General features: G+C 47.8%; 1 protein-coding gene across 3 annotated transcripts in view; it reads left to right on the top strand.

Annotated features, from left to right (window-relative positions):
- The window catches only part of LOC128406251 (collagen alpha-1(I) chain-like), a 91,171-nt gene that overhangs the window by 43,155 nt on the left and 21,020 nt on the right, over positions 1 to 26,996 (top strand). For all 3 annotated transcript variants that reach the window (XM_053373469.1, XM_053373468.1, XM_053373467.1), the window contains exons 29-47: positions 504 to 557; positions 3,650 to 3,703; positions 4,883 to 4,927; positions 5,982 to 6,026; positions 6,238 to 6,345; positions 7,038 to 7,091; positions 7,626 to 7,679; positions 8,412 to 8,465; positions 14,043 to 14,150; positions 14,784 to 14,837; positions 16,917 to 17,024; positions 17,569 to 17,622; positions 18,463 to 18,516; positions 18,716 to 18,769; positions 22,266 to 22,319; positions 22,768 to 22,875; positions 24,491 to 24,544; positions 25,025 to 25,078; positions 25,934 to 25,987. In XM_053373469.1, the coding sequence (XP_053229444.1) occupies positions 504 to 557; positions 3,650 to 3,703; positions 4,883 to 4,927; positions 5,982 to 6,026; positions 6,238 to 6,345; positions 7,038 to 7,091; positions 7,626 to 7,679; positions 8,412 to 8,465; positions 14,043 to 14,150; positions 14,784 to 14,837; positions 16,917 to 17,024; positions 17,569 to 17,622; positions 18,463 to 18,516; positions 18,716 to 18,769; positions 22,266 to 22,319; positions 22,768 to 22,875; positions 24,491 to 24,544; positions 25,025 to 25,078; positions 25,934 to 25,987 (1,224 nt within the window). The remainder of the gene's footprint in view (positions 1 to 503; positions 558 to 3,649; positions 3,704 to 4,882; positions 4,928 to 5,981; positions 6,027 to 6,237; positions 6,346 to 7,037; positions 7,092 to 7,625; positions 7,680 to 8,411; positions 8,466 to 14,042; positions 14,151 to 14,783; positions 14,838 to 16,916; positions 17,025 to 17,568; positions 17,623 to 18,462; positions 18,517 to 18,715; positions 18,770 to 22,265; positions 22,320 to 22,767; positions 22,876 to 24,490; positions 24,545 to 25,024; positions 25,079 to 25,933; positions 25,988 to 26,996) is intronic.

Raw genomic sequence — 26,996 nt, 5'->3', positions numbered from 1 at the left:
AGAAAGTTTTTCCTGATGTTTAGTCGGAATCTCCCTTTTTTTGTAAGTTGAATCCATTGGTTCGTGTCCCACCATCTGGAACAGCAGAAAACAAGCTTTCTACTTCTTCCATGTGATAGTCCTTCAGATATCTGAAGATGGCTGTCATGTCACCTCAACCATTCGCCACAAGGCTTGGTTTCCAGACCCTTGATCATTTTCGTTGTCCTCCTCTGCACGCGTTCCAGCTTATCAACATCCTTCTTAAATTGTGGTGCCCAGAATTGGACACAGGACTGCAGGTGGGGCCTGACCAAGGCAGAATAGAGCAGTAGTATCACCTCTCTTGATCTGGACACTATACTTCCGTTGATGCAGCCTAGAGTTTCATTAGCTTTTTCTGCTGATGCATCACACTATTGACTGTGTGTTAAGCTTGTGGTATACTAAGATCCCCAGATCCTTTTCACAAGCAATGGAGGGCTTATTAACTTGACAAGTGCTGTTAAACCCTTACATTCCAGGGCTATCCAGGATCATTTGGCGACAGAGGAAAACCTGGTCCCAGGGGCAAAAAGGTAGGGGCTGTCAGAACATTTGGCATCAGGAGATTAAATGTTTTCCAGGGCCAAGCAACATTACAATTTATTTATTTTGCAGATTTATGAATTCTTCGATAGCCAGAAGCCATCCAAGCAGAGCAGAATAAAATCAAATGGGATATGATACAAAAGATGCAGACCCTAAAAATGAGATAAAATTTAAAAGACACAGATTCTTAATAACACTATGAAATACAAAGATACAAAGTGCCATACTTTTCCGTGTATAAGACGCCCCCATGTATAAGATGCCCCCTATTAAGAAAATGGGGAGAGATGGCACAGAGTTGTTGAGCTTTTTTGTGGAAGATTGCTCAGAATTGTTCTGCTTTTTTTAGGGGGGAATGCCAAAAATCGCTCACCCGCACGTGTCACAAAATCCGCTTCTCGTCTGTCCCCTCACTGGCAGAAGCTGCCAATCGCCCACCCAATTCTCACAGCATCAAAATCACCCATTGATACAGCGACCAATAACACGCACAATAGCCACTGGCAGCCGTGGCAACAACCAAAGAAACGTCCACTCTATGCACTACCTATGTATAAGACGACCCCCATTTTTAGCAGGATTTTTACAGAAAATAAACTAGTCTTATACACGGAAAAGTACGGTATCTACAAGCAATAAAACCATTTCTAAAAATTGTTCAATTAATATTCTGTAAATGATTGTGTGGTTTTAAACAAATACATCGCCGGCTACTGCTTAGTGATTAAGATGCTAAGTACCTATCTTAATCTCAGCTGGTAGCTTATTCCAGAGGGCTAGAGCTGCAACACTAAATAGCATTGTGCATACTATTTAAAAATGTGATTAGGACATATCACCTCTCTTTCTTAACAATAAGCAGCTGTGGAGAGTGTGGGATCTGCGCTGGAACACGGGGAGATTGTTCCCTATGTGTCGTATGCAAACACTGACCTCATTTGAGGCAAGCCTTGTGCAGGGCTCAGGCTGAATGATGAAGAGGAGCAGTGCTCCAGTGTTGCTTCAGCAACAGCTAAGCGTAGACTGAGCCCAGTATAGGAGCAAATAGTTCAGTCTGAGTCATAAGAGCTACCAATACTAAACTGGGCCTTTGCCCAGCCTTCTCCAACACTCTTTCACTCTAATGGAGTGGGGGAGACTCTGGTTGTACTGGTGCTTCTGTGATGGAATCCTCTGAATCAGGGGAGATAGCAGTGTGATTTCCTTGGGCCTGAGGGGGCATTGGTACCAGGGGCACCACTTCTGGAAGTGTTTTTTTGTAGCATTGTATGTAATTTTTCTGAGCGAGAGTCTACAATCTCATCTCCTAATGAAGGGGAATTAGATCCTAGGGTTGTGACACCATGGAAATTTCCTGACGAGCTATCCCTCTTCCCCAACATGCTATTTGCTCACAAAAAAACCCTACATATTTTTCCGTGTATAAGGCTAGGTTTTTTTAAACCAAACAATTAGGTTTAAAGTTGGGATTCATCTTAAACACAGGTAGTGCTGAGCACTGGCGGAGGAAGAGGAGTGGGGGGGGAGCGCACCGCCCCCGGCAGCACGACCCCAGTGGGGTGCCTTCGCTGCTGCCCCCCTGCCTGTGCTGGGTGCCATGCCCCTGCAAGCGGCTTGCCAGGCCCCCAGGACATGCCCCAGCCCCTCCCCCGGTGCCGGAGCATGAAGCTCCGCCACTGGTGCTGAGGGGTGTTTTCTTAATTTGGAGTCCCCCAAAATATACATGGGGGCGTCTTATACACAGAAAAATACGGTACCGTATTTTTCGCTCTATAGGACGCACTTTTTCCCCTTCAAAAATGAAGGGGAAATGTGTGTGCGTCCTATGGAGCGAAGACGCCATAGCCCTGCGACCCTCTCCTGGCTGGAGAGGTAAAGCGGGGCTATGGCAGGAGCCTCCATAGGCGCGAGTTACCTCTTCACCTGGGAGAGGGTCGCGGGGGGGCTTCTTTAGCCCCGCGCACGCTCTCCCGGCTGGAGAGGTGACGTGCACCTATGGCAGGAGCCTCCATAGGCGCGTGTCACCTCTCCAGCCGGGAGAGCGCGTGCGGGGCTAAAGCAGCCCCCCGCGACCCTCTCCCGGCTGGAGAGGTGACGCACGCCTATGGCAGGAGCCTCCATAGGCGCGCGTCACCTCTCCAACCGGGAGAGTGCGGCGGGGCTAAAGCAGCTCCCCGCGACCCTCTCCCAGGTGACGCGCGCCTATGGCAGGAGCCTCCATAGGCGCGCGTCACCTCTCCAGCCAGGAGAGCGTGCGCGGGGCTAAAGAAGCCCCCTGCGACCCTCTCCCAGGTGACGCGCGCCTATGGCAGGAGCCTCCATAGGCGCGCGTCACCTCTCCAGCCGGGAAAGCGCGTGCGGGGCTAAAGAAGCCCCCTGCGACCCTCTCCCAGGTGACGCGCGCCTATGGCAGGAGCCTCCATAGGCGTGCGTCACCTCTCCAGCCAGGAGAGCGTGCGCGGGGCTAAAGAAGCCATAGCCCGGGACCCTCTCCCAGCTGGAGAAGTGACGCGTGACTATGGCAGCAGCCCCTCTGCTGCGCCTTTCCGCTGCTCCCTGACCTGCTCTTTGGGGCTGGTGGTGGGCTTCCCCCCGCCAGCCCCAAAGAGCAGGTCGAAAGGAACCTGAAGCCTGGAGAGCGAGAGGGGTCGGTGCGCACCGACCCCTCTCGCTCTCCAGGCTTCCAAGGTAGCCGCCTGAACGCACCTTAAACGCACCTTGTTTTAGAGCGGGAAAACAAGAGGGGGGAAATTCTCCCACTCTCTGCGCAGCGCCTCCTGCCGCTTCGCTGAAGGGGCGCTGGGCAGAGAGCGGAAGAATTTTTTTCCCTTGTTCTCCCCCCTCTAAAACAAGGTGCGTCCTATTGTCCGGTGCGTCCTATGGTGCGAAAAATACGGTACATCTATTATGAGAAGGTATTAGTGAGATCTGTGTGCATTTGTGCATGCACTAACCATATGGGAGGACCATAATACCACTGATGGTGCTGCTACTATATGTAAGGAAGTGATCTCATGGTAAACCATGCCTTCCTGTCCTCTCTTCTCTCTACTCCCCCCGCCTTTTGCCATCTTTGCAGGGAGAGCCTGGAATCCGAGGCCCCACTGGATTTCCAGGAAGATCTGGTTCCAAAGTGAGTGTCATTTTCTGCTATGCTCCCTTACTCCTAAATGGTTGGAGGCACCTTCTGTTGTGTGGGCAGGGTGGTCCCTCCCCTTACCTGGCCAATCCCCTGGCAACGCCTCCCCAGGCGGGATTGGGTGATTGGCTGAGGTGGAGATCTCCAGGTATCCAGCCTGGGGAGGGTGAAGCCGGCCCGAACTACCAGGAGCCACACTGGGATCCGGGGGGCTGTGTGTGACCACGCAAAAAGGCGCCCCCCCATTTGATGTGGGGAGAGGTCATTCTCCTGAAAACCAGTTTTGGGGAAGCCACACAAGGGGAGAGGGCTCTTGTGCCCGGGTTCTGCTTATGGGTTTCCCCACAGGCATCTGGTTAGACAGTATGAGGACAGGATACTGATGGGCCATTGGCCTGATCCAGCAAGGTTCTACTTATGTTCTTAACTTCCCCAGTTCTATTGCGCTACATTGGGATTAACTGGGAGATGAGTTCATTTGCAGGGTTAGAGAGTCCATTCCCTCCAACATTTTCCCAATGAAAATAGGGATGTCCCACTCCAGAATGATAATTTTACTATTTATACATCTTACTGGGTTGCCCCAGCCACTCTGGGCAACTTCCAACATATATAAAAGCATAATAAAACATTAAACATTAAGAAACCTCTATAAAGGATTGCCTTCAGATGTCTCGGTGGTCGGATAACTCCATACCCTCCAACATTTCTCCAATGAAAATAGGGACAGCCTAAGGAAAAGTGGGACGTTCCGGGATCAAATCAGAAACCGGGATAGTTTCTCTAAATTGGGGTCAGCAACCTAAGGCCCATGGACCAGAAGTGGCCCGCGGAGGTCATTTGACCGGCCTACAAACCGCCCCCGAACCAAGTTACCCACTTGCGCGCTGCGCTAAACCAGCACAGTGTGGCGGAGGACTTGCTTCCGCGTTGCCAGAAATCACATTTGTGCAGATGCCGAAAATTGTGGGCGCACGCACTTGCGTGCAATCTGGCCCACAAAGGGATCTCTGTGGGACCGATCCAGCCCAGGCAAGATAAACCTTGCCGACCCCTGCTCTAAACCAGGGACATCCCTGGAAAATAGGAACACTTGGAGGGTCTGAGAGTCCTGAGTGGTCACTTGGAAGCAGAGGGTTTTTTTTACCTTGTTTGGCTTTTCTCCCTACATAGGGTCCACCAGGGCCATCTGGCATGAAAGGCCTTCCTGGCCCACAGGTATGTTCCCCTCCTCACAAAGTTTTCATCTCCTTTTTTTTAAAAGTAACATCTATTTTATTTTATTTTATTTTATTATTATTTTATTCCATTCCATCATACATAAGTTGACCTGCTCACCCTTACACTAATCCTGATCACCTGGGCCTGCATAATGTGTGCTTTTGTGTGAAATCATAGCTGTGGGTGAGAGCATGTCTCTACACTAAGGGCGGCTAAACTATGGCCTTCCAGGTGCAACTGAACTATGACTCCCATAGTCCCTGGCCATTGGCTGATGGCAATTGGAGTCCCAAAACATATGGAGAGCCAGCCCCCACAGTTGTAGTTTTAATAAAGGAGAATGAAATCCTTTTCTTCTTATTCTTTGTGACCAAACAGACCTAACACAGCAGGTAAGTGATTAGATCTTTCAGCAGTGTGGGTGGGGTGGGCAGAGTCAGAGCTGTGGCACCTGCAGAAAAGTTCCCACTTTACTCTCACTACCACTGTCCATATCAATATGCCAATTTCTACTGATTAGCCACATTATTATTATTAACAGTCATTCATCACTTACTGCAGAAAATGCCTCAAAGCAACCTGCAATTATTAAAAAAAACCATACAAATGCAAATGCAATATTATAAAAACATACAACCTATTCCACCTTACTAAAAAATAAACACCACAACATTATCCTGCTAAAAGTGCCCATCCTGCAGTACCCTATGTAGAATAGTGGGTAGACATGGCAGACGACACAGCGATTTCTCCAAAGCAGCTCTTTATTTTGTAAGCTGCTACAGAAATTGAACAGCAAGCAGCTCAGCCGGCCTGCTTTTATAGGCAGCCAGCTATCAACATTGTAGCAACAACAACCCAGGGTTTCCCACCTAAAATAACTGACGTGGACCTGAGTGAAAACTATCTACAGTATCCCCCTGCTGGCCCAGGGTGAGAACTTCAGTACATAACACCCTACCCTAGTCAAAGATGAGCATGAAAACTAGAGGCTAGAGTATGAAAAGATGGTGTCCGCCCTCTGCAGGAATAACCTTCTCATTTCTTTCAGGGCAGAATGGGAGATGTGGGCCCCAGGGGATTTCCTGGAACCTTGGTAAGCATATGGTTACCTGAACATGGGCAGGGCCTCACTTAGCCCTGATCCTGCCATGCCCCTTCCCACAGTCTTGGCAAGAAAGAAGGGGATTTCTGCCATCCTCATCTCTTTATGAGCTTGCAAATGAAAATGTTCTTCTCGTCCTTTATGAAATGCACTTGTGCACCCTGATTTTCCCCACCTAGAAATGTTTTTTCCTACTCCATAGGGACTTCCTGGTCTACATGGACAAAATGGCATCCCAGGAAAGCCAGGACTAGCAGGACAGGCGGGGTCCATTGGTCCAGTGGGAATGACTGGTCCACTAGGGTGCCCGGTATGTACACATATGTATCTGTGCCTGGATGCTACGTGTTTTGGAGCTTGGTGGGAGCTCCAGGTTCAGTGGGGGTAAGAGGGTCTTCTTAGCCAGGCAGGACTAAAGGGATATCAGCATCAAGGAGTGCCCAGATGGCTTGTGTAAACAAGCCAACCCCTTTGTCCCATAGAGAAAATAATCGCCGGTCTCTCTGTGCTGTGAATGAAGGACAGTTTCACTGTTACATATGCCAAGGACGGAAAGCCCTGGCTTGGGTGCCAAAAGCAGTCCCCCAAGTCTCTTGAGATTCTCTCCAGACTTCACCCCTCACCATCCCTACTTCACATCCTACTTGAGTGTTTTTACCTGACTAGAATGGCACCATTGATAATGCCTGGATGGAAGACAGAGATGCGTGAGTGTATTACTAGTGTGTATGTGCATTGATTTAAGTGATTGCCTCAGGTTTTCCTGATTTAACTATTACCATCAATAACCTGTAAAGGGGGGTGGGGAGCATGAGAAGGAAGCACAATTAAAATAACAAGAAGAAACTCACCTGCTATTTCCAGGATTTAATTTTAGACATTTTCCCAAGTTTATCCTAGTAGGTAGGTGGAGTAGCAGATTATCATCATACGAACCAATCCTAATGTACAACAGGAGATGTCCACTTGTCCTTAATTGTAAACTGTGTACTGTCTTTACAGGGAAGAGATGGGCCAGCGGGTCTAGAGGGGCCCATTGGAGAGAAAGGAGAAAAGGTAAGTTAAAGGTAGAAGTAAGAGGATCTCACCCACACACTGGTCTTCCAAGGTTGCTACATGTCAAAGTGCTAAAGGCATTCTTTTGTTCTCGTAAGAGCTGGAATACTGATCTTAAAAGATCATCTCATCCCCTGTGTACACAACTGATCCCTGTGTTCTGCAGGAGAGTATCCTCTGCAAATGCTATCCTTTCATGAAGTACTTTCCACACAATGTTGGACTTTTGGAGTCATGTTAGAACTTAGAACTCCCTCCCATTGCATATCAGACAGGCACCTTCTCTGTTGCCCTTTTGGCACCTGCTAAATACATCCCACTTTCTATATATACCTTCTGAAATATTTATACCAGTAGGTGTCAGTGTTGGATTTGAATTGCTTGCCTGGAAATGCCTGGTATTGAACCTGGAGTTTTCTGTGTGCCAACTAGATACTCTACCACCAAGCTGTGGGCTTCCCCAATCTGAGCAGCACTGCTCTGTGTAAACCCATCTTTTGCAGCCTATATTGCTGAATACCCTTTTTTCTTTAGGGTGCCTCTGGAGGCCCTGGTGCAGCTGGTGTCAGTGGGCTAGATGGAGAGCAGGTATGGAAATATAGTAGAATGCATCCTCTTCCCTCTCTTTTTTGGTTTCTGTCAGGTGCTGTCCTGCTTACAACGCTAGAAACTGGATGGAGATGTATTTAAAAATACCTAAAGAGAACTCTGGGAATTGGAACTCTGTGAAGGGAATTCTGGTGATGGTGGTGTCCTAGCAACTCTCAGCACCCTTAAACTACAGTGGTGCAGACGGGGCCTCGTTATTCTATACACAAACATGCAAACACATTAACTTCAGTTCTCCCATTGCAAAAGAGTCTGCACGAAAATTTGTATCCATTTTCATGCAGCTTTTTCCTAATGTGAGTATTTTTTTGTACATAGTTTTGGCTAATATAAGCATTCTGACAAGCAATTTCCCTCTTTCAGAATGCAATTTCATATATGTGATTGCACTCTGATAGACAGAACTTGCTTGTCAAAATGCTTATACTAGCCAAAAGTGTCCTACTTTTATATATTCGACACACACTTTTTGTACATTTCTTTTAGAGGAAAATTCTGTGTTGCAAAATGCAGGAGTGTAGATTTCAAATGAGAACTGTGTCTTGTTTGCAACATGCAAATCCAGGAATATCTGGGGAATAAATTTATCCTCTATCCTTAATCCATACCGAAACCTTGTGAAATCCACCAGCCTGTGATATTTGTGCTCTCCTTTTTCTATGTGCATGTACAGAGTGCAGGATTATTATTGTGTGTTTCTTTTCCCTCTAGGGTGTCCCAGGCATACCTGGAGTGGAAGGTCAACCTGGGTTAAAAGGGGAACAGGTCAGTGCTAACAAGTTTTCTCTTGAACCACCTGGGTTTTGAGAATCTTAAAATTCAGAGGATGTTGCTCTTGTTCTATAGGAAGAAGCTTGATTAGCATTCCTCCACCCGTGGGACTCCCATTTGCCAAATTCATTCATCTGCTCAAAGGTTCTTGTGGCTACAGTTGAGAAAAGGTTGCAGCATTTGGGACTTTTTATTTTATAATAATAATAATAATAATAATAATAATAATAATAATAATAATTTATTATTTGTACCCCGCCCATCTGGCTGGGCTTCCCCAGCCACTCTGGGCGGCTTCCAAAAAAATATTAAAATCCTCTAATACATCAAACATTAAAAGCTTCCCTAAATAGGGCTGCCTTCAGATGTCTTCTAAAAGTCTGATAGTTGTTGTTCTCTTTGACATCTGGTGGGAGGGCATTCCACAGGGAGGGCGCCACTACCAAGAAGGCCCTCTGCCTGGTTCCCTGTAACTTGGCTTCTCGCAGTGAGGGAACCGCCAGAAGGCCCTCGGCGCTGGATCTCAGTGTCCGGGCAGAACGTTGGGGGTGGAGACACTCCTTTAGGTATACTGGGCCGAGGCCATTTAGGGCTTTAAAGGTCAGCACCAACACTTTGAATTGTGCTCGGAAACGTATTGGGAGCCAATGTAGGTCTTTTAAGAGCGGTGTTATGTGGTCTCGGCAGCCGCTCCCAGTCACCAGTCTAGCTGCCGCGTTCTGGATTAGTTGTAGTTTCCGGGTCACCTTCAAAGGTAGCCCCATGTAGAGCGCATTGCAGTAGTCCAAGTGGGAGATAACCAGAGCATGCACCACTCTGGCAAGACAGTCCGCAGGCAGATAGGGTCTCAGCCTGCGTACCAGATGGAGCTGGTAAACAGCTGCCCTTGACACAGATTTAACCTGTACCTCCATGGACAGCTGCGAGTCCAAAATGACTCCCAGGCTGCGCACCTGGTCCTTCAGGGGCACAGTTACCCCATTCAGGACCAGGGAATCCTCCACACCTGCCCGCCTCCTGTCCCCCAAGAACAGTACTTCTGTCTTGTCAGGATTCAACCTCAATCTGTTAGCCGCCATCCAACCTCCAACCGCCTTCAGGCACTCACACAGGACCTTCACCGCCTTCACTGGTTCTGATTTGAAAGAGAGGTAGAGCTGGGTATCATCCGCATACTGATGAACACCCAGCCCAAACCTCCTGATGATCTCTCCCAGCGGCTGCATGTAGATGTTGAAAAGCATGGGGGAGAGGACAGAACCCTGAGGCACCCCACAAGTGAGAGCCCAGGGGTCTGAACACTCATCCCCCACCACCACTTTCTGAACACGGCCCAGGAGGAAGGAGCGGAACCACTGTATGACAGTGCCCCCAGCTCCCAGCCCCTCAAGACAGTCCAGAAGGATGTTATGGTCGATGGTATCAAACGCCGCTGAGAGATCCAGCAGAACTAGGAAACAGCTCTCACCTTTGTCCCTAGCCCGCCGGAGATCATCAACCAGTGCGACCAAGGCAGTTTCAGTCCCATGATGAGGCCTGAATCCCGACTGGAAGGGATCCAAATGGTCTGCTTCTTCCAGGCGTGCCTGGAGTTGTTCGGCAACCGCTTGCTCAATCACCTTGCCCAAGAGTGGAAGATTTGAGACTGGGCGATAGTTGACCATCGTGGCCGCATCTAAAGATGTTTTTTTAAGAAGCGGTTTAATAACAGCCTCTTTCAGCGGGTCTGGGAAGGCTCCCTCACGGAGGGAAGCATTCACCACCCCACAAAGCCCATCGCCCAGTCCTTCCCGGCTAGCTTTTATAAGCCAGGATGGGCAACGATCCAGGAGACAGGTGGTTGGTTTCACTCGTCCAAGCAGCCTGTCCACATCCTCGGAGGTAACAGATTGGAATTGATCCCACTCAACTTGACTAGACATAACTCTAGCACTCTCCTGCCCCGGCCCTGCTCCCACGGTGGAGTCTACTTCTTCCCGAATCTGAGCGATTTTATCTGCAAAAAACTTTGCAAAATCATTGCAGGAGAACATGTGGCCTGTACTGGGCCCCGATGTTGCAGGTGGTTCCGCTAAATTGTGAACCACCTGAAAAAGTCTCCTGCTGCTGTTTTCTGCAGATGCAATAGAGGCGGTGAAGAAATTATTCTTCGCCGTCGCTATCGCCACTTGGTAGGCTCGATGTTGAGCTCTAACCTGTGTCCGGTCAGATTCGGAATGAGTTATCCGCCACCGGCGCTCTAGCCGTCTCAACGATTGTTTCATTGCCCTCAGATCCGTGGAAAACCACGGGGCTGTCCGGGCTCCATGCAATCGGAGAGGGCGCTTCGGAGCCAAACAGTCAATAGCCCTGGTTAACTCCACATTCCAGCGGGCCACCAGGGAATCAGCTGAAAGGCCATCAACATGGGATAAAGCATCCCCTACCACTCTCTGGAAACCATTTGGATCCATTAAGTGGCGGGGGCGGACCATCAGAATTGGTCCCACCTCCCTGCAGAGGGGATGGGTCGCAGAGAAGTCCAGTTGCACCAGGAAGTGATCTGACAATGGCACTTCTTTCATTTCGCTTTTACTTAGTGTCAGATCACCAACATCCATAGAGGTAAACACCAGGTCCAAGGCATGTCCGCGGCTATGGGTTGGGCCAGACTTATTCAGGGACAACCCCATGGAGGCCATGCTTTCCATGAAGTCCCAAGCGGCCCCTTGTAAGGTTGTGTCGGCATGGATGTTAAAATCCCCTAGGACGACCAAGCTAGGTGTCTCCAGGAGAACATCCGCCACGACCTGAAGCAGCTCGGGCAGGGAATCCTTGGTGCAGCGGGGAGGTCGGTACACCAAAAGGAATCCTGTACTGCCCCTATTGCCCAACTTCCAGAACATGCACTCGGAAAACTGGGTCTTCCCAATAGGACACCTGGTGCAAACTAATGACTTCCTAAAAATCACTGCAACCCCCCCTCCCCGCCCACATGACCTGGGTTGCTGTGCATAAGAGAAACCTGGTGGACAAGCAGCGGCAAGGACAGGCCCATCTGCTTCATCCAACCAAGTCTCTGTTACACATGCCAGGTCAAGTCCTCCATCCATGATCAAGTCGTGGATGGCAGTGGTCTTATGAATCATTGACCTGGCATTGCACAGCAGCACCTTCAGGTCATGTGGGTATCCCTTGCTGATTCTAGTATCCATCCGGTCAGGACCAGACCCGGAGGCAGGAATAGTCCCCAGACAACGACTAAACCTGCCCCCTCTGTAATGACATGGTCTAGTCTTAGCGTAACTCCTCCTCCTACCCGTGATCACTGAGATCGGTTGTCCCAGTGCATCCCCCCCCCCGTGGAACATGCCTCAGCCATTTTGTGGGCTGGGGCCCACTCCCCGGCAGCCCTGACTCCTCCCCCTAAGAACAAAATAACACCTTAAACAAACAAACAAAACCAATAAAACAATACAAACAAAAAAATGTAAAAATTACAAAAACATCAAAATAAAAAAATAATTCCCCAAGCCCAACCAAACATCCATCCCACCCCCACCCCCCACATACAAAAAATCCAAAAGAAATTTTTTTAAAACATTTTAAAAACACTCTGTGCCCCTCCGGCAGTAACAACTGTCCTAGTAAGGCCTGTCAGGCCCCGCCCTGGGCCAGGTGGTAAGTGGCAAGAGCAGGGCCCTCAGGCACTCACTCAGGGGAGTCCTCCTGGGCAGCGGCAGCAAGCAGTCCTTGTGAGGCTTCAGGCTCCGCCCCAGGCCAGATGGTAAGTGGCAAGAGCAGGGCCCTCAGGCACTCACTCAGGGGAGTCCTCCTGGGCAGCGGCAGCAAGCAGCAAGCAGTCCTTGTGAGGCTTCAGGCCCCGCCCCAGGCCAGATGGTAAGTGGCAAGAGCAGGGCCCTCAGGCACTCACTCAGGGGAGTCCTCCTGGGCAGCGGCAGCAAGCAGTCCTTGTGAGGCTTCAGGCCCTGCCCCAGGTCAGATGGTAAGTGGCAAGAGCAGGGCCCTCAGGCACTCACTCAGGGGAGTCCTCCTGGGCAGCAAGCAGCAAGCAGCACGCAGTCCTTATGAGGCTTCAGGCCCCGCCCCAGGCCAGATGGTAAGTGGCAAGAGCAGGGCCCTCAGGCACTCACACAGGGGAGTCCTCCTGGGCAGCAAGCAGCAAGCAGCACACAGTCCTTATGAGGCTTCAGGCCCCGCCCCAAGCCAGATGGTAAGTGGCAAGAGCAGGGCCCTCAGGCACTCACACAGGGGAGTCTTCCTGGGCAGCAGGCAGCAAGCAGCACACAGTCCTTATGAGGCTTCAGGCCCTGCCCCAGGCCAGATGGTAAGTGGCAGGAAGGAGCAGGGCCCTCAGGCACTCACTCAGGGGAGTCCTCCTGGGCAGCTTAGTTTAGAGAACTAATGACATGATAGAAGTTTATAGAATTATGCATAGCATGGAGAAAGTGGACAGAGAAGCACATTCTTCCCTCTCTCATAACACTGAATATTGAAAGATTCAGGACAGATAAAACAAAGGACCTCTTCAGTGGTGAGCCAGTGTGGTGTAGTGGTTCAGAACGGTGGACTCGTAATCTGGTGAACCGGGTTTGATTCCCTGCTCCTCCACATGCAGCTGCTGGGTGACCTTGGGCTAGTCACACTTCTCTGAAGTCTCTCAGCCTCACTCACCTCACAGAGTGTTTGTTGTGGGGGTGGAAGGGAAAGGAGATTGTTAGCCACTTTGAGACTCATTAGGTAAAGGGACCCCTGACCGTTAGGTCCAGTCGTGACTGACTCTGGGGTTGCGGCGCTCATCTTGCTTTATTGGCCGAGGGAGCTGGCGTACAGCTTCCGGGTCATGTGGCCAGCATGACTAAGCCACTTCTGGTGACCCAGAGCAGCACATGGAGACGCTATTTACCTTCCCGCCGGAGAGGTACCTATTTATCTACTTGCACTTTGATGTGCTTTCGAACTGCTAGGTTGGCAGGAGCAGGGACCGAGCAATGGGAGCTCACCCCGTCACGGGGATTCGAACTGCCAACATTCTGATCGGCAAGTCCTAGGCTCTGTGGTTTAACCCACAGCGCCACCCACGTCCCTCTTGAGACTCATTAGGGTAGTGATAAAGCAGGATATCAAATCCAAACTCTTCTTCTTCTTCCTTTTCATACAGCTCATAGTTAAACAACTTGGATGGCTCTAAAAGAGGACTGGAGAAATTAATGAAGGAGAAGGCTATCTATGGTAGTAGCCACAGTGGCTCTGCTCTGCCTCCACAGTCAGAGGCAGTAATGCTTCTGAATACCAGTTGCTGGAAGCCACAGGAAGGGAGAGTGCTGCTGCGCTTGGTTCCTGCTAGCAGTTTTTTCATGGGCATCAGGTGGCCAATGTGAGAATAAGCTCCATAGATTAATCATGTGATGCATGAAGAAGTACTTTATTTAATCTGTCCTGATACACTGAGTCTGGAGGAAGAACCCTTTGTGGTTTGCAGCTGCGACCACCATCAGTATACTGTGAGTAAATCCAGACTCAAGTGCAGCTCGTTCTAATGTCATACTTTCTTTTATTATTGCTTTCCAGGGTAACAAAGGAGCCCCAGGGGCCACAGGTGTTCAAGGTGACATTGGAGAGACTGGAGAGAAGGGCCCAGAAGGGCAGCCTGGTGGATATGGAGAGCTGGGGAAAGAGGTAATCTGCACACAATTCCTTTGAAGTGGGTTTTTCAGGCCAGGTTATCAACAGGAAGGGTGCATTCAGATGTGGGGGATGTTAAAAGGATTTTTTCTGGTTGTAATGCTAGACTTTCTGCTCTGTTCTTCAGTACTTCTTTCACATTGCAGGGCCTGTCGCCCTATGGAACTGTGGCTTTTGGACATGCCACACCAGTGGCGTAGCGTGGGGGGTGCAGGGGGGGCGGCCGCACCGGGCGCAACATCTGGGGGGGGCGCACTTGCAGCTCTCTGCCCCTACCTGGCTCACTCACTCTCTCTCACTGCAGTGCTGGCTGTGCGAATCCGATCCGAGCCGCCAGGTCGCCACCCACTGTGGAGGGGGGGGTCCAGGCATGCGGTGCGGTGCGGAGAGAGGGGGCGCAAATTACTTGCCTTGCCCCGGGTGCTACGCCACTGTGCCACACTAAATTTAATTCACATCAGTGGGCATGGTGTGACACAAAAAACAGACGCCATTGGCCAGTGTCGTTGGACTCAGTATTCAGGAAGCTGGATTCATGCATGGGGTTGCTGTGGGGAATTCTGAGCACAGGGTTTGATGTTATGGTGCAAAGCCCCTTTCCTAAACAGATGTGCTTCTCTTCTACAGGGTGACGATGGAGACCCTGGAAATCCGGGAGATCCAGGACCAAAGGGGAAAAAGGTGTAGTAGATCTGTCCTGATTTTCCCCTGTCTATCTCCCTCTCACCAATAATCTCTCAGAATGTTTGAGTGGCTTGAGGGTATATTTTCTCTTTCCTTAGAATATACCATATTTTTTCATCTATAAGATGCCCCCATGTATAAGACGCCCCATATTTTGGGGGACTCAGATTTAAGAAAATGGGGGAGATGGCTCCGTGTATAAGATGCCCTCTAATTTTTGACATTATTTTTAAGGGGGGAAAACCTAGTCTTATACATGGAAAAATACAGTACTTAAAACAATATCATGAACCAGCTTGAGCAGAACTGGGTATGATGAAGAGCTGAGACAAAATTGAGAAGTGGGAAGCAGATTTATAAATATATATATATATATATATATATATATATATATATATATATATATATATATATATATTGAAAGCAGTCATTTAAAGCATAGAGTGTTCCATTTTGACCACATTTGCATGTTTATTGCATTTATATTCCATCTTTCCTTCAAGGAATTCAAGGTGGTATACATAGTTCTCTTCCCATTCTGCGTTATCCTTGTGAGGTAGGTTAGACTGAGAGTGTGTGAATTGCCTAAGGTCACCCAGGGAGTGTAATGAACACTGGTTTGTTTGTTTTTTAAAAAGTCCAAACTTGGAAAACAATTTATTTATTATTATTAAATATTTATTGCATTTATATCCCAACTTTTATTCCCAAAGAGCTCAATCTGGCCTACATGGTTCTCCCCTTCTTCATTTAACCCCCACAACAGCTCTGTGAAGTAGGGTATGGATGGACTGGTCCAAGGTCACCCAGCAAGTTTCACGAATGAGTAGGGATTCAAACCCTGGGCTCTCAGGTCCTGCTCTGACACTTCATCCATTGTACTATGTTCATTCCTAGCGTATTCCTGTGGTTTCAATTTGTTTTGGCTATGTTTAATACTGATCTAAAATTTGTTGCAACACAAATAGGTAATTAAACAAACAAACAAACAAACAAACAAACAGCAACAGCATCAGCATCAGCATATACTGTATTGCAGAGCATGGACTAGATGACCCGGGGGGGGGGGTCCCTTCCAACTCAACAATCCTAGGATTCTAACATAGGACAAAGATGGAGAACCTTTGGCCCTCCAGAGGTTGGACTGCAACTCCCATTAGCGCCTGTCAGCGCGACCGATTATCAGGGATGAAAAACATAAGAAGATCCCTAAGTGAACCAGGCCAATGGCCCATCTGGTCCAGCTTCCTGTACTCATAGTGGCCAACAGTTAAAATAAAATAAAATGTTGCAAGTGGCTTCAGAGGAGAGTTTTATGACATGGGTGAGGAACCTCAGACCTGGTCCACAGGATTCTCTCTCTCTGCATCCCTCTGCATCCCTCATGACCATAGCTGTCAACCTTCCCTTTTTTGGGGGGGAAATTCCCTTATTCCAGTGCCGTTTCCCGCTGCTTCCCGCTGCTATCCCATATTGTTAGATATCCCATAGACTGTCCCCAGGACAGGTGAGGCTGCTGATCCCTTATTTTCGAGGCTGCTGATCCCTTATTTTCGAGGCTGCTGATCCCTTATTTTCGAGGCTGCTGATCCCTTATTTTCGAGGCTGCTGATCCCTTATTTTCGAGGCTGCTGATCCCTTATTTTCAAATCTGAAAGTTGACAGCTATGCTCATGACTCTCTCCAATCACATGCCCTTGGCACCCTCCTTAACTGTTTTGCCTGGCTTGAATTTATTCTCAAGCTCTGGTAATGCCACTCGCTTGCCTGGAGGAAGGATAGAGGTGTGTGTGTGTGTGTGTGTGTGTGTGTGTGTGTGTAGAAATTAGCCCACTGTACAGATGTCAAATTTATATTTATTACTCCACCTATTTTTGCCTCTGGCCCTGCCCACCACTGGTATATGTCCACCAGAAAGTTGCCCAGAACACAGCCCCTGAATCAGCAGGTGATCCTTAGAAGGTGACTAGCAGGTGATACCCCCCCCCCAGACACGGCACACCAGTGGGTTAAAGACTAAGAACCAGTGGAATAATAATAATAATCTTTCTCCTTCTCCTTTTTCTTCTGGAACAGGGCAGCGCTGGCAGCAGAGGACCTTCAGGGCTGCCTGGGCCACGTGGTACTATGGGGCCAGTTGGTGGAAAGGGTCGCAGAGGAGAAAAGGGACAAGAAGGTTTCTTGGCAAGTACACTAACAGCATTCCAACTAATGAGGCAGGGATGGGGACTACAGCCCCCATCAGCCCCTGCAAACCTGGCTGAACAGTCATGGACAATAGGAGAGGGAGTTGAGACCCACAAGTCATCCCACCACTGTTCTCCCGGGATTTATCTAGTTAGTGAACCTGGACATACAAAATTTATTTGTTTACAGATTTCTAGGCCACCCTCCATCCTGATGAATTCCAGGGCACCATACAATATTTCTTTACCAAAAGAAATAGGAATAAAACATTCCAGTAATATAACAACATCCTTTGTAACAATAAAACGGAGAAGTGACAAAAACATCACACTGATAAAGCAGGTGGATTTCCCTGCCCTTTGATGAGTGCTGTCGCTCAAAGCATTGTCTGTGTGCCTAAAAAGCATGCCTGCTCTTGTAAATGATTTTTTTTTTCTAGTGGGGAAGGAGCTAGGGCAGATTCTGTCTCCAGAGTTTCCATCAGGAGAATCAATTGAATTCATCCTGTGCCTCATTTTCTCTCCTCTATTTTTCCATAAAGGGCCAAGCAGGCATAGCTGGAACTGCAGGACCTGGAGGAGCAAGAGGAGCACAGGTAGGTCCCATTTCATAGCTGTGGCCTCACAGAGGTCATGCTGGACCTGCAAGTGATGCCACCTTGGCAAGGTTTAGGCATTGGCCAAGGTCCTTGAGCTGTGTTCTGGTCCAATGCCGAAACCCATAGGGAAAGCAACAGAGCCTGGTAGTGAGGCACATCCAGACTTGTACAGACAACAATTGGGGGCAGACGGAGGCCTTTTATGTTTCTGTCTCCAGACTATTTCTTCCAGCCTTCACCCCCTTGAGAGCCTTAAAGGGTCAACCCTCTGGCCTGAAGATGGGCACTTTTCCTTTCCATAGTCTCCCACCTGGTGGGAGCCCAACCACCTTTGTCACAATGGTCTCTCTATCTTCCACAGGCAGCTCTAAACCCAGCCCCAGCCCTGGCTCCCCATCTGATGCCCCTGCTGCCTCTAACTCTGTGTCCAGATCATTGCAGGATACAGGAGGCATGACACCTTGGACTGCTGAGCTGAGCTGCTCAGCGGTACCCCTGGATCCTAAAGAAGAATAGGAGGGCCTATGGCCCTCTAGATGTTGTTGAACTACAACTCCCATCACCCCCAGCCAGCATGGCAAGAATTAGAGGTGGCGGTACTGGTGGCCCACCAAAATAAACAGTGGTTTGATGTCAACTTGCTGCTGCATGCTGATGAAACTTCTACTGTGTTCTACTGCTGCTGCACCTCCAGGAGTCCAACATTCAAATAAATCAGAGCCTTCCTCAGGCCAGCACTGGAGCCCTTAAGCTGGGAACATGACACACATCAAATCCAGCCATAAGCCAGAGAGATGTGTCTTGTCAGTGACCTCTGCTCTTTTTTTGGCATTGCAGGGTGAAATTGGAGTCCAGGGGCTTCCAGGATTGGATGGTCCTGAAGGAATGAAGGTATCTCCATTTTTTGCCCATGACTTTGCTGGTAGAGTAAGGGATATGGGACAAAAATATGATTATGGGAGAAGTATATGTGTGTGCAGTGAGTCAGTATCGTCAGTTTAACTGAGGCAGCTCATCTGTTTCCCAGGTAGCAAAATGGTGTTTCCTATTTCACAATTCTTCCCACCCCTCCTTTTCTTCTTTCTCTCAGGGAAAGCCAGGACCTCATGGTGCGATTGGACCAAGTGGTGCTACAGGACTGGTGGTAAGGGCAAGGCACTTGGTACCCAAATCTCATTCTTCTTGAGCTATAAATAATATGTATAGGTGGATCACACTCCCCTCATAATGATAGGTCTGGAATACCATCAGTAGGTGTTTTGATACTGTAAACCGCCCTGAGATCTTCGGACGAAGGGCGGTATAGAACTTTCATAATAATAATAACATTCACAATTTAATAGGATGCTATCAGATTTGCATTTACTGGAATGCTATGCAAATCAAAACACAGCCATCCTTCAAAATTCACACTTCTCGAGTTTTTTTGCTACTAAAATAAATGTGTGCAAAACTAGACGTATTAGAGGAAAGCCTGCATGAAAAATGCACATACTGGAAGAATAAGAAATCAAGATAACATACTTTCTATAAAAGAATGGAAATGGTTTATTGAATATTTACAGATATATTGTAAACACATATAAACACTGTCAGGATTATAGTAATAATCTGCAGCTACATAAGAGTATATATTTAAAGAAGAGAAATAACTGAGTAAGTTTAGTTAATTTGGATATGCAGAAGATATTAAAAATAAATTTTATTAGCCGCAGAAAGAGGGGGAAGGAAGTCAAGTTTTAAAATGTCAAAATGATTGTAAAATCAGTGAAATGTATATATCTGATATGTATAAAGAAAATTTAAAGAAAAAATAAAAATGATGTGCTGGGGAAATAGTATACAACAGTGCATTCTGTAAAACAATATTGCTTGCAAAAAGTTGTGTAAATCAGATGTATAGCTGGATCACATTGTCCTCATAAAGATCTGGGGCACCAGGTGCTGTCTATTATTATTATTTATTAAATTTGTATATCGGCCTGTTTATCCATAGATCGCAGGGTGGTTTGCAACATAAAAACACAATGTAAGCATGGGCAAGAAATTTGCACTAGAAATAGGAGAACATTAAAATGCTGTCAGACGTTCAAGAGGATTTTTGTTTGTTTGTTTGGAAACTACAAATTAATGGAGAAATGTGGAGAGCTGACCTTCAGAGGGGAAAAAGAAGAAATCAAGAGAAACACATTAGCAGATTTATTCATCCCTAGCAGCCAGTGTTACCACAACCCTCCAGGCAGAGACTCCAGCTAGTAAATGTAAAGGGACCCCTGACCATTAGGTCCAATTGTGACCGACTCTGGGGTTGCAATGCTCATCTCGCTTTCTTGGCCAAGGGAGCCAGCGTACAGCTTCCGGGTCATGTGGCCAGCATGACTAAGCCACTTCTGGCAAACGCCGTTTATCTTCCCGCCGGAGTGGTACCTATTTATCTACTAGTACTTTGACGTGCTTTCGAACTGCTAGGTTGGCAGGAGCGGGGACCGAGCAACGGGAGCTCACGCCGCCGTGGGGATTCGCACCGCCAACCTTCTAATCGGCAAGTCCTAGGCTCTGTGGTTTAACCCACAGCGCCACCCGCGTCCCAGCTAGAGGCAGATGTTTTTCATAGAAATGTGGGAAATTGCCTCATCCAGACTAGACCACTGTTCCAGCTATTTCAGTATTGTCTGCACTGACTGGCAGTGGCTCTCCAGAATTTCAGGCAAGAGCCTACCTGGAGATGCTGAGGACTGAACTGGAGGTCTTTTGCATAGAAAGCATGGGTTCTGTCACTCAGCTCTTTGTCTTTCATCAAAGAACAAAGTTTGTTCTAAGCCCTCTGGGCTCTGAATAAAGAGCTGAATAAAACAGGAACATATGGAGGCTGCCTGGCCCAAGTCAAACCATTGGTCCTGCCTAGCTCAGTAGATCCTGCACTGTCTAGCAATGGCACTCTGGTGCTACAAAGAGGTGTCTCTCCCAGCCCCACCTGAAGATGCCAGAGATTGAACCAGGGACCCTGTGCAAACAAAACAAATACCGTGCCATTGAGCTAAAGCCCTTCCCCATGCCCTTTCACCAGCCCACCATGTATTTGGTGGTGGCAAGGAAGCAAAGTAGGTATAAAAGGAGAACTCTCTGGATGCCAAGATCCAGGTTTGAGGCAAGTACTTTTTGGTGAGAGAACACCAGCAGAGATTTAAAAACTCAAAATATGCAGCAAAGTAAAGTGTGGAAGTATATGCTGTTAGACCTTTAAAATATATATTTCCAAGTGAGTTCCAAAATAATCTCCTCTTCCCCCACCATAGGAAAAGACCATACATTTATTAAGTTACAATGGTTTACTTACAATTCTCCAAAGTTCAGCTTCTTGTGCCTTTCCATACATCAGCCAGAAAGGTTGCACGGGCAGTAAAACTTAGTTTAGTTTAGTTCCAAAGTGGTGCAAGTTCTTAAATTATTGGTATAGTAACAAATGGCTCATGAGAGCCATGTGGTTTGAGCTTGGCACAATCAGCTCAGTCCTCCCCACACACTGAGCTTCTTAGGTAGACTGGGGGAGAACAATAGGCTTGAATACCCATTTCCTCCCAATAGAAGGGAAGTGGATGTAGCTAAACCTGATAGGACAGCTTGTTGTTGTTTAGTTGTTTAGTCGTGTCCAACTTCGTGACCCCATGGACCAGAGCATGCCAGGCACTCCTGTCTTTCACAGCCTCCCACAGTTTGGTCAAACTCATGCTGGTAGCTTCGAGAACACTGTCCAACCATCTCGTCCTCTGTCGTCCCCTTCTCCTTGTGCCCTCCATCTTTCCCAACATCAGGGTCTTTTCCAGGGAGTCTTCTCTTCTCATGAGGTGGCCAAAGTATTGGAGCCTCAGCCTCACAATCTGTCCTTCCAATGAGCACTCAGGGCTGATTTTCTTCAGAATTTTTTAGGTTTGATCTTCTTGCAGTCCATGGGACTCTCAAAAGTCTCCTCCAGCACCATAATTCAAAAGCATCAATTCTTCGGCAATCAGCCTTCTTTATGGTCCAGCTCTCACTTCCATATATCACTACTGGGATAGGACAGCTTACTCTATAGTATTAACCCTGTCTTGCCTTAATTAGACTTAGGCATGTTGGTTATAGGGATGTGGGTGGCGCTGTGGGTTAAAGCACAGAGCCTAGGACTTGCCAATCAGAAGGTCAGCGGTTCAGTCCCTGCTCCTTCCAACCTAGCAGTTCGAAAGCACGTCAAGTGCAAGTAGATAAATAGGTACCGCTCTGGCGGGAAGGTAAACAGCGTTTCCGTGTGCTGCTCTGGTTCGCCAGAAACGGCTTAGTCATGCTGGCCACATGACCGGAAGCTGAACACCAGCTCCCTCAGCCAATAAAGCGTGATGAGCGCCGCAACCCCAGAGTCAGCCACGACTGGACCTAATGGTCAGGGGTCCCTTTACCTTTACCTTTATGTTGGTTATACTCAGCCACATACACACACAAAATGTTAGCAAAATGTAGATAAGAATCCTGACCTACCTTATATGGTTCTTCATAAGCATTTTAACAAAATAAAAGTCGCTGAAACATTTTGAACATGCAAGCATTGCATAAATAAAATATGACTGTGAATAAATATGACTGTTGTTGTTATTTCTTTATTTCAGGGCTTCCCAGGAGATGATGGGAGGAAGGGAGATCAGGGCAAGCCAGGTCCTTCTGTAAGTACTTGTCTATTATTATGGTTCAGGAAGGCAGAGCTCAGGAGCTGCTGCTTCAGCAGTGAAGCTGCTCAAATTAAGAGGGTTGGGGAACCTGTGCTTCCCCCCCCCCCATGCATTAGATGTTGTTGGACTTCATCTCCAGTGAGTGTGTGCATGTGTACGCACATTCACACATACTCTAGATGTTCCACTAAAGCAGTAAATACAAGGAAGATGAAAGAAAACTGGCAGCAATTGAGAATAATTAAAGCAGTTGCTTGATATTCTTGTTTTGTTTTTGTCGGAGTGGAAATAAGAGAAAAGAATGCTAGAAAAACTACATTTCCCACTATGCTGCTGGGATGGGGGACCATCTCTTCTTGCTGCTCTTTCTATGTACAGCATATTGGCAATTTCAAAAAGAAATGTAAAAAATTGTGCTGTCTCTCTTATTTGCATTCTCTAGGGTGCAGCAGGCCCTATGGGTATCAAGGGTGTTCAAGGTCTCCAGGGTTTTGATGGCCAGGAAGGATCGAAAGGTGATATAGGTGGGAAAGGAGAGCCTGGCCCAAAGGTAAGACCTAGCTCTTAGCTGATGATGGTGTTGAGTCTTGCCATCTTGATTACAGTGTATGGACCTTTCACTTTGAGTGGGAAACTGGTAAATGCTTAGTTTCTTAAGCAAAAGAATTGTAATCTTCCTTGATATCAGAGAATCTCTCTCCAGCCTTTGGGAGATGACACTGCAGGTTGGATGTTGCCAGAAAAGCGCTTTAGGAAGAAGTTTGCCATTTGATTTTGGACTCCGAAATAGACGGGTAGAAAACTGCACTGTCTTTGGATGATATAACTAAAACGGAGGATGCATAGGGGAAGACAGCCACCCTCTGGGAATCCCAATGGCAGATTTACCTGTTGCAGGAAGAGCCTCTTTGATTCCACTTTGCTCTGCTTGTATAAATAAAACTGATGCTACAGCCTAGGTCTCTTATGCTCTCTCATCTAAAAAAGACAATGCATTAAACCCTTTGGCACTGCCCTTAATTTTCTCTGCTTTGGGAAGTTGCAATATGTAATATGTAGCAATGATCTCACTTTGAGCTCACAACCCCCCTTTAGCAATTCTTGGGGCCATATGTTGGCAGTAGCTCATGCATAAAAAGAGAAACATCAAGGTTCAGACCTGCCTGTGCATCAGAAGATATGGGGAGCTTGATGTACTGGTGGAGCTAGGTGCTCAGGTGCATTCAATTGCTTTTAAGGGCTGAATCTTTTCAATGAAAAGTGTGTATTGCACAAAGAAAACTACTTTATCGTATCATAGATCTGAAGAGCATAAGAACATAAGCACATAAAAAGGGCACAGCTGCATCAGGCTAAAGGCTCATCTAATCCAGCATCTTGTTCTCACAATGGCCAACCAGATGTCCAGATGAAGCCTGCAGGACTTTAGCACAACAGCACCTTTCCCTACTTGTGTTTCCCAGCAGCAGGACACAAGAGGCACACTGCCTCTGACAGGGGAGGTAGAACATACCGTATTTTTTGCTCTATAAGACTCACTTTTTCCCTCCTAAAAAGTAAGGGGAAATGTGTGTGCATCTTATGGAGCGAATGCAGGCTGCACAGCTATCCCAGAAGCCAGAACAGCAAGAGGGATTGCTGCTTTCACTGCACAGCAATCCCTCTTGCTGTTCTGGCTTCTGAGATTCAGAATATTTTTTTCTTGTTTTCCTCCTCCAAAAACTAGGTGTGTCTTGTGGTCTGGTGCGTCTTATAGAATTAAAAAATACAGTAGCTGATATAGATGGGGCTGTACATCTTTTAACAGGCAGAAGGCATGATACAGCCACATAGTAACCTCTGCTGGCATCTGAGCTGTTTTTAGGGCAGCCACCAAAATTCCATAGCTGCCGATTTCAGGGACGGGAAGTGGCTCCACCCCCCTGCAGTGCCCGAAACGCCCAGCAACCACCGTGCCACCCAGATTCCCTCCCCCCAATGCACAGCAGCCACAGTGTGCACTACAGACCCCCATGGTGCCCTATGCCTCCCCGCCCAGTGCAGACTCCCTACCTCCCACCCCCCAGCCCCTGGCTAGCTATGCTGCTGGCAAGATATAATAGTTGCATACTCTGCTTGTGATTTTACAATTGAACATGTTTGTTTTCTCTCCCTTGGATTTTTAGGGCGATTGTGGTCCCCCTGGTAAAACTGGAGCAGCAGGGCTAGTTGGTCTTGATGTGAGTCGGTTCTCCTTGCTGTTTTTTCTATTCATTTAGGGGATCAGTGGGGAAGGATTTCATATAGGACATATATCTCTGAATACATGTGTGTATTCAAATAGAAGACTGGATTAATTAGAGATACATTCTGATCCACCAATGGGCATTCAGGATAAAGGGAAGGCTTTAGAGCAGCTGCATTGCCCCCAGCAACTCCAGGTGGGGCTGGAAAAGACAATCTGAAATCCTGGAGAGCTGCTGCCAGCCAGTGTTGACAATCCTAAGCTACATGGACCAATGGATTTGACTCAGTATAAGGCAGCTTCCTATCTTCCTAACCTGTGACCCTCTAGAAGCAACATCTGAAGATGGGAACCTGTGGATCTCTGTTTTAGACAAGCTAAATGTTTTTAGTTGATTCGCTGATTCATTGAATAAACTTTCAGCTCTTGTATTACTCTTTTTCTTTCTCTTTCTTCCTTCCCTTCTTTCTTTCAGGGGCCCCCAGGCAAGAAAGGAGATCTGGGACAGGAAGGGGCATCAGGCCAACAGGTGGAGTACCATGTATTAGAATCTAAGTCAACTTCTTCCATGGACCTCTCCCCTCCAGAATTCTGTTCACCCTAAGAAAATGGGTTACATGCTGCAAAAGAATCCCAATATATTTGCTGAAACTATATGCTTTGTGCAGAATCAGTCGGGATGCTTTCCTGTGGCTCTGTATCCCCCGCCCTGCCTTGATATATCATGCTTATTAGAGGTGTGCATACACTTTGCATGAACCCCCAGTCAAACCAGGATGCTTTTGGGTGTTTGGGGCAGTGAAGTCTGGTCCACTAGGGTGAGTGCGGCACTGCCCCTCCAAGCTCAGTGTGGCCTCCTCCAGCTCCTACCCACCTTCTCTACCTTTTTACTTAACAACCAGCCAAGGGGCAGGCTCGGCTGTCAGCTTCCTCCTCCTTCTCAGCCTCAGTGCTGCCCTTGTAGAACTCATCAGGGAAAAAGAAGGGAATGGAACTGGAATTAGTTGACTATGCCTTATATTTGCTCTGGCTCCACCTGTCATTTGCTCTGGTTCCGCTATTGGCCTGCCTATCAGTTCCCAGTGAGCACCAGCCTCGGGTGGTTTTTTACCTTATACAAGGTGAGGTGGAATCTCTGCAAACCCCACCTCCCAAGTTGAAATGGGACACCCCCCCCAAAAAAAACACCTTGATAGTGCTTGCCAACTTGGTGGCAAGAAAACCAAATGCTATAGGTGAACAAAAACTCACGGTAAGAAGAAAGATCCACTCTTCCTTCCTGCAGTCCTTAGTACCAACTGAGGCAGGGGAGAGAGAAATAAAGAAAAAGTGATAAAGGGTTTGTGCTAACCCCAGATTCTCTTTCTTTATATGTGTATTTCAGGGGCCTCTAGGTCTACCAGGTCCGGCTGGTCAGAAAGGCCGTAAAGGAGAAAAGGTATTTTTTTTCTACCATTTTTTATTTTATTTGGTTGACTAACTGACTTGACAGACTGACTGATTTGTATACCTGTTATGTACTGAGTTGAATAGGATCCAAACTGCAGCAGTCTGATTGGTCCTAGAACAATAGGATCCAAAAGGCAGCAGTCTGATTGGTCCTAGAACAATAGGATTCAGAATGCAGCAGTCTGATTGGTCCTAGAACAATGCAGCAGTATGATTGGTTGGCAGGAACTACCCAATCATGCTCCAGATAGAAGTGAATCCACAACCTGATTGGCTTACAGTAGAATTCCGCAATTAGCCAATCATGTGCAGCCCATTGTGTAAATAATGTATATAAAGCAGATACTTTGAGGGGACTTTCATTCATTCCTCCTCACCACTATGAGCTGAATAAAGAGCATGAAATCACTTTGCGACTCTGAGTATATTTCACTGGCGACGAGGATGGGATCCCGCTGAGCTGACTGCCACACACAGCACCGCCACCTGCCACACCTCTGCCTCGCACCGTGTATCCAGGCTTCAGCTCCGGGACACAAGGAACTCAGAATGGCAACTGACAACAGCTTCTCGCCATTCAACCCAGCATCTGGAGACGGGGAAGCGTACGCCTCCCGTTTCACCTTCCTCCTAGAAGCCAAAGGGGTCACCGACGAAGAAGACGCCAAGAAGAGGGCGATATTCTTCAGCATCTGCGGAGAGGAGACGTTTGAAATTGCCCGGGCTCTCCTTGTGCCTGAAGACGTCGCTACTGTTCCATACAAAACAATAATGGAACAGCTGAAGGGGCACTTTTCGCCACAGCCCTCAGTGGTGGCTCGTCGAAATGCCTTCTACGCAAAGCAGCAAGCCCCTGGGGAAACCATAACTGGGTTTGTGACCTCTCTCCGCCAAGCCGCCCGGTTCTGCAACTTCTCAGAGCTGGAGAACATGCTTCGTGACCGCCTCGTCGGTGGCCTGAAGGATGAGAAGCTGCAACGACGCCTCTACGCTAAGAA

The sequence above is a fragment of the Podarcis raffonei genome, chromosome Z (genome assembly GCF_027172205.1).
Source record: "Podarcis raffonei isolate rPodRaf1 chromosome Z, rPodRaf1.pri, whole genome shotgun sequence".
Classification (NCBI taxonomy): Eukaryota; Metazoa; Chordata; class Lepidosauria; order Squamata; family Lacertidae; genus Podarcis; species Podarcis raffonei.
The sequence above is the reverse complement of the archived record's forward strand: the minus strand, read 5'-3'. Positions and strand labels throughout refer to the sequence as shown.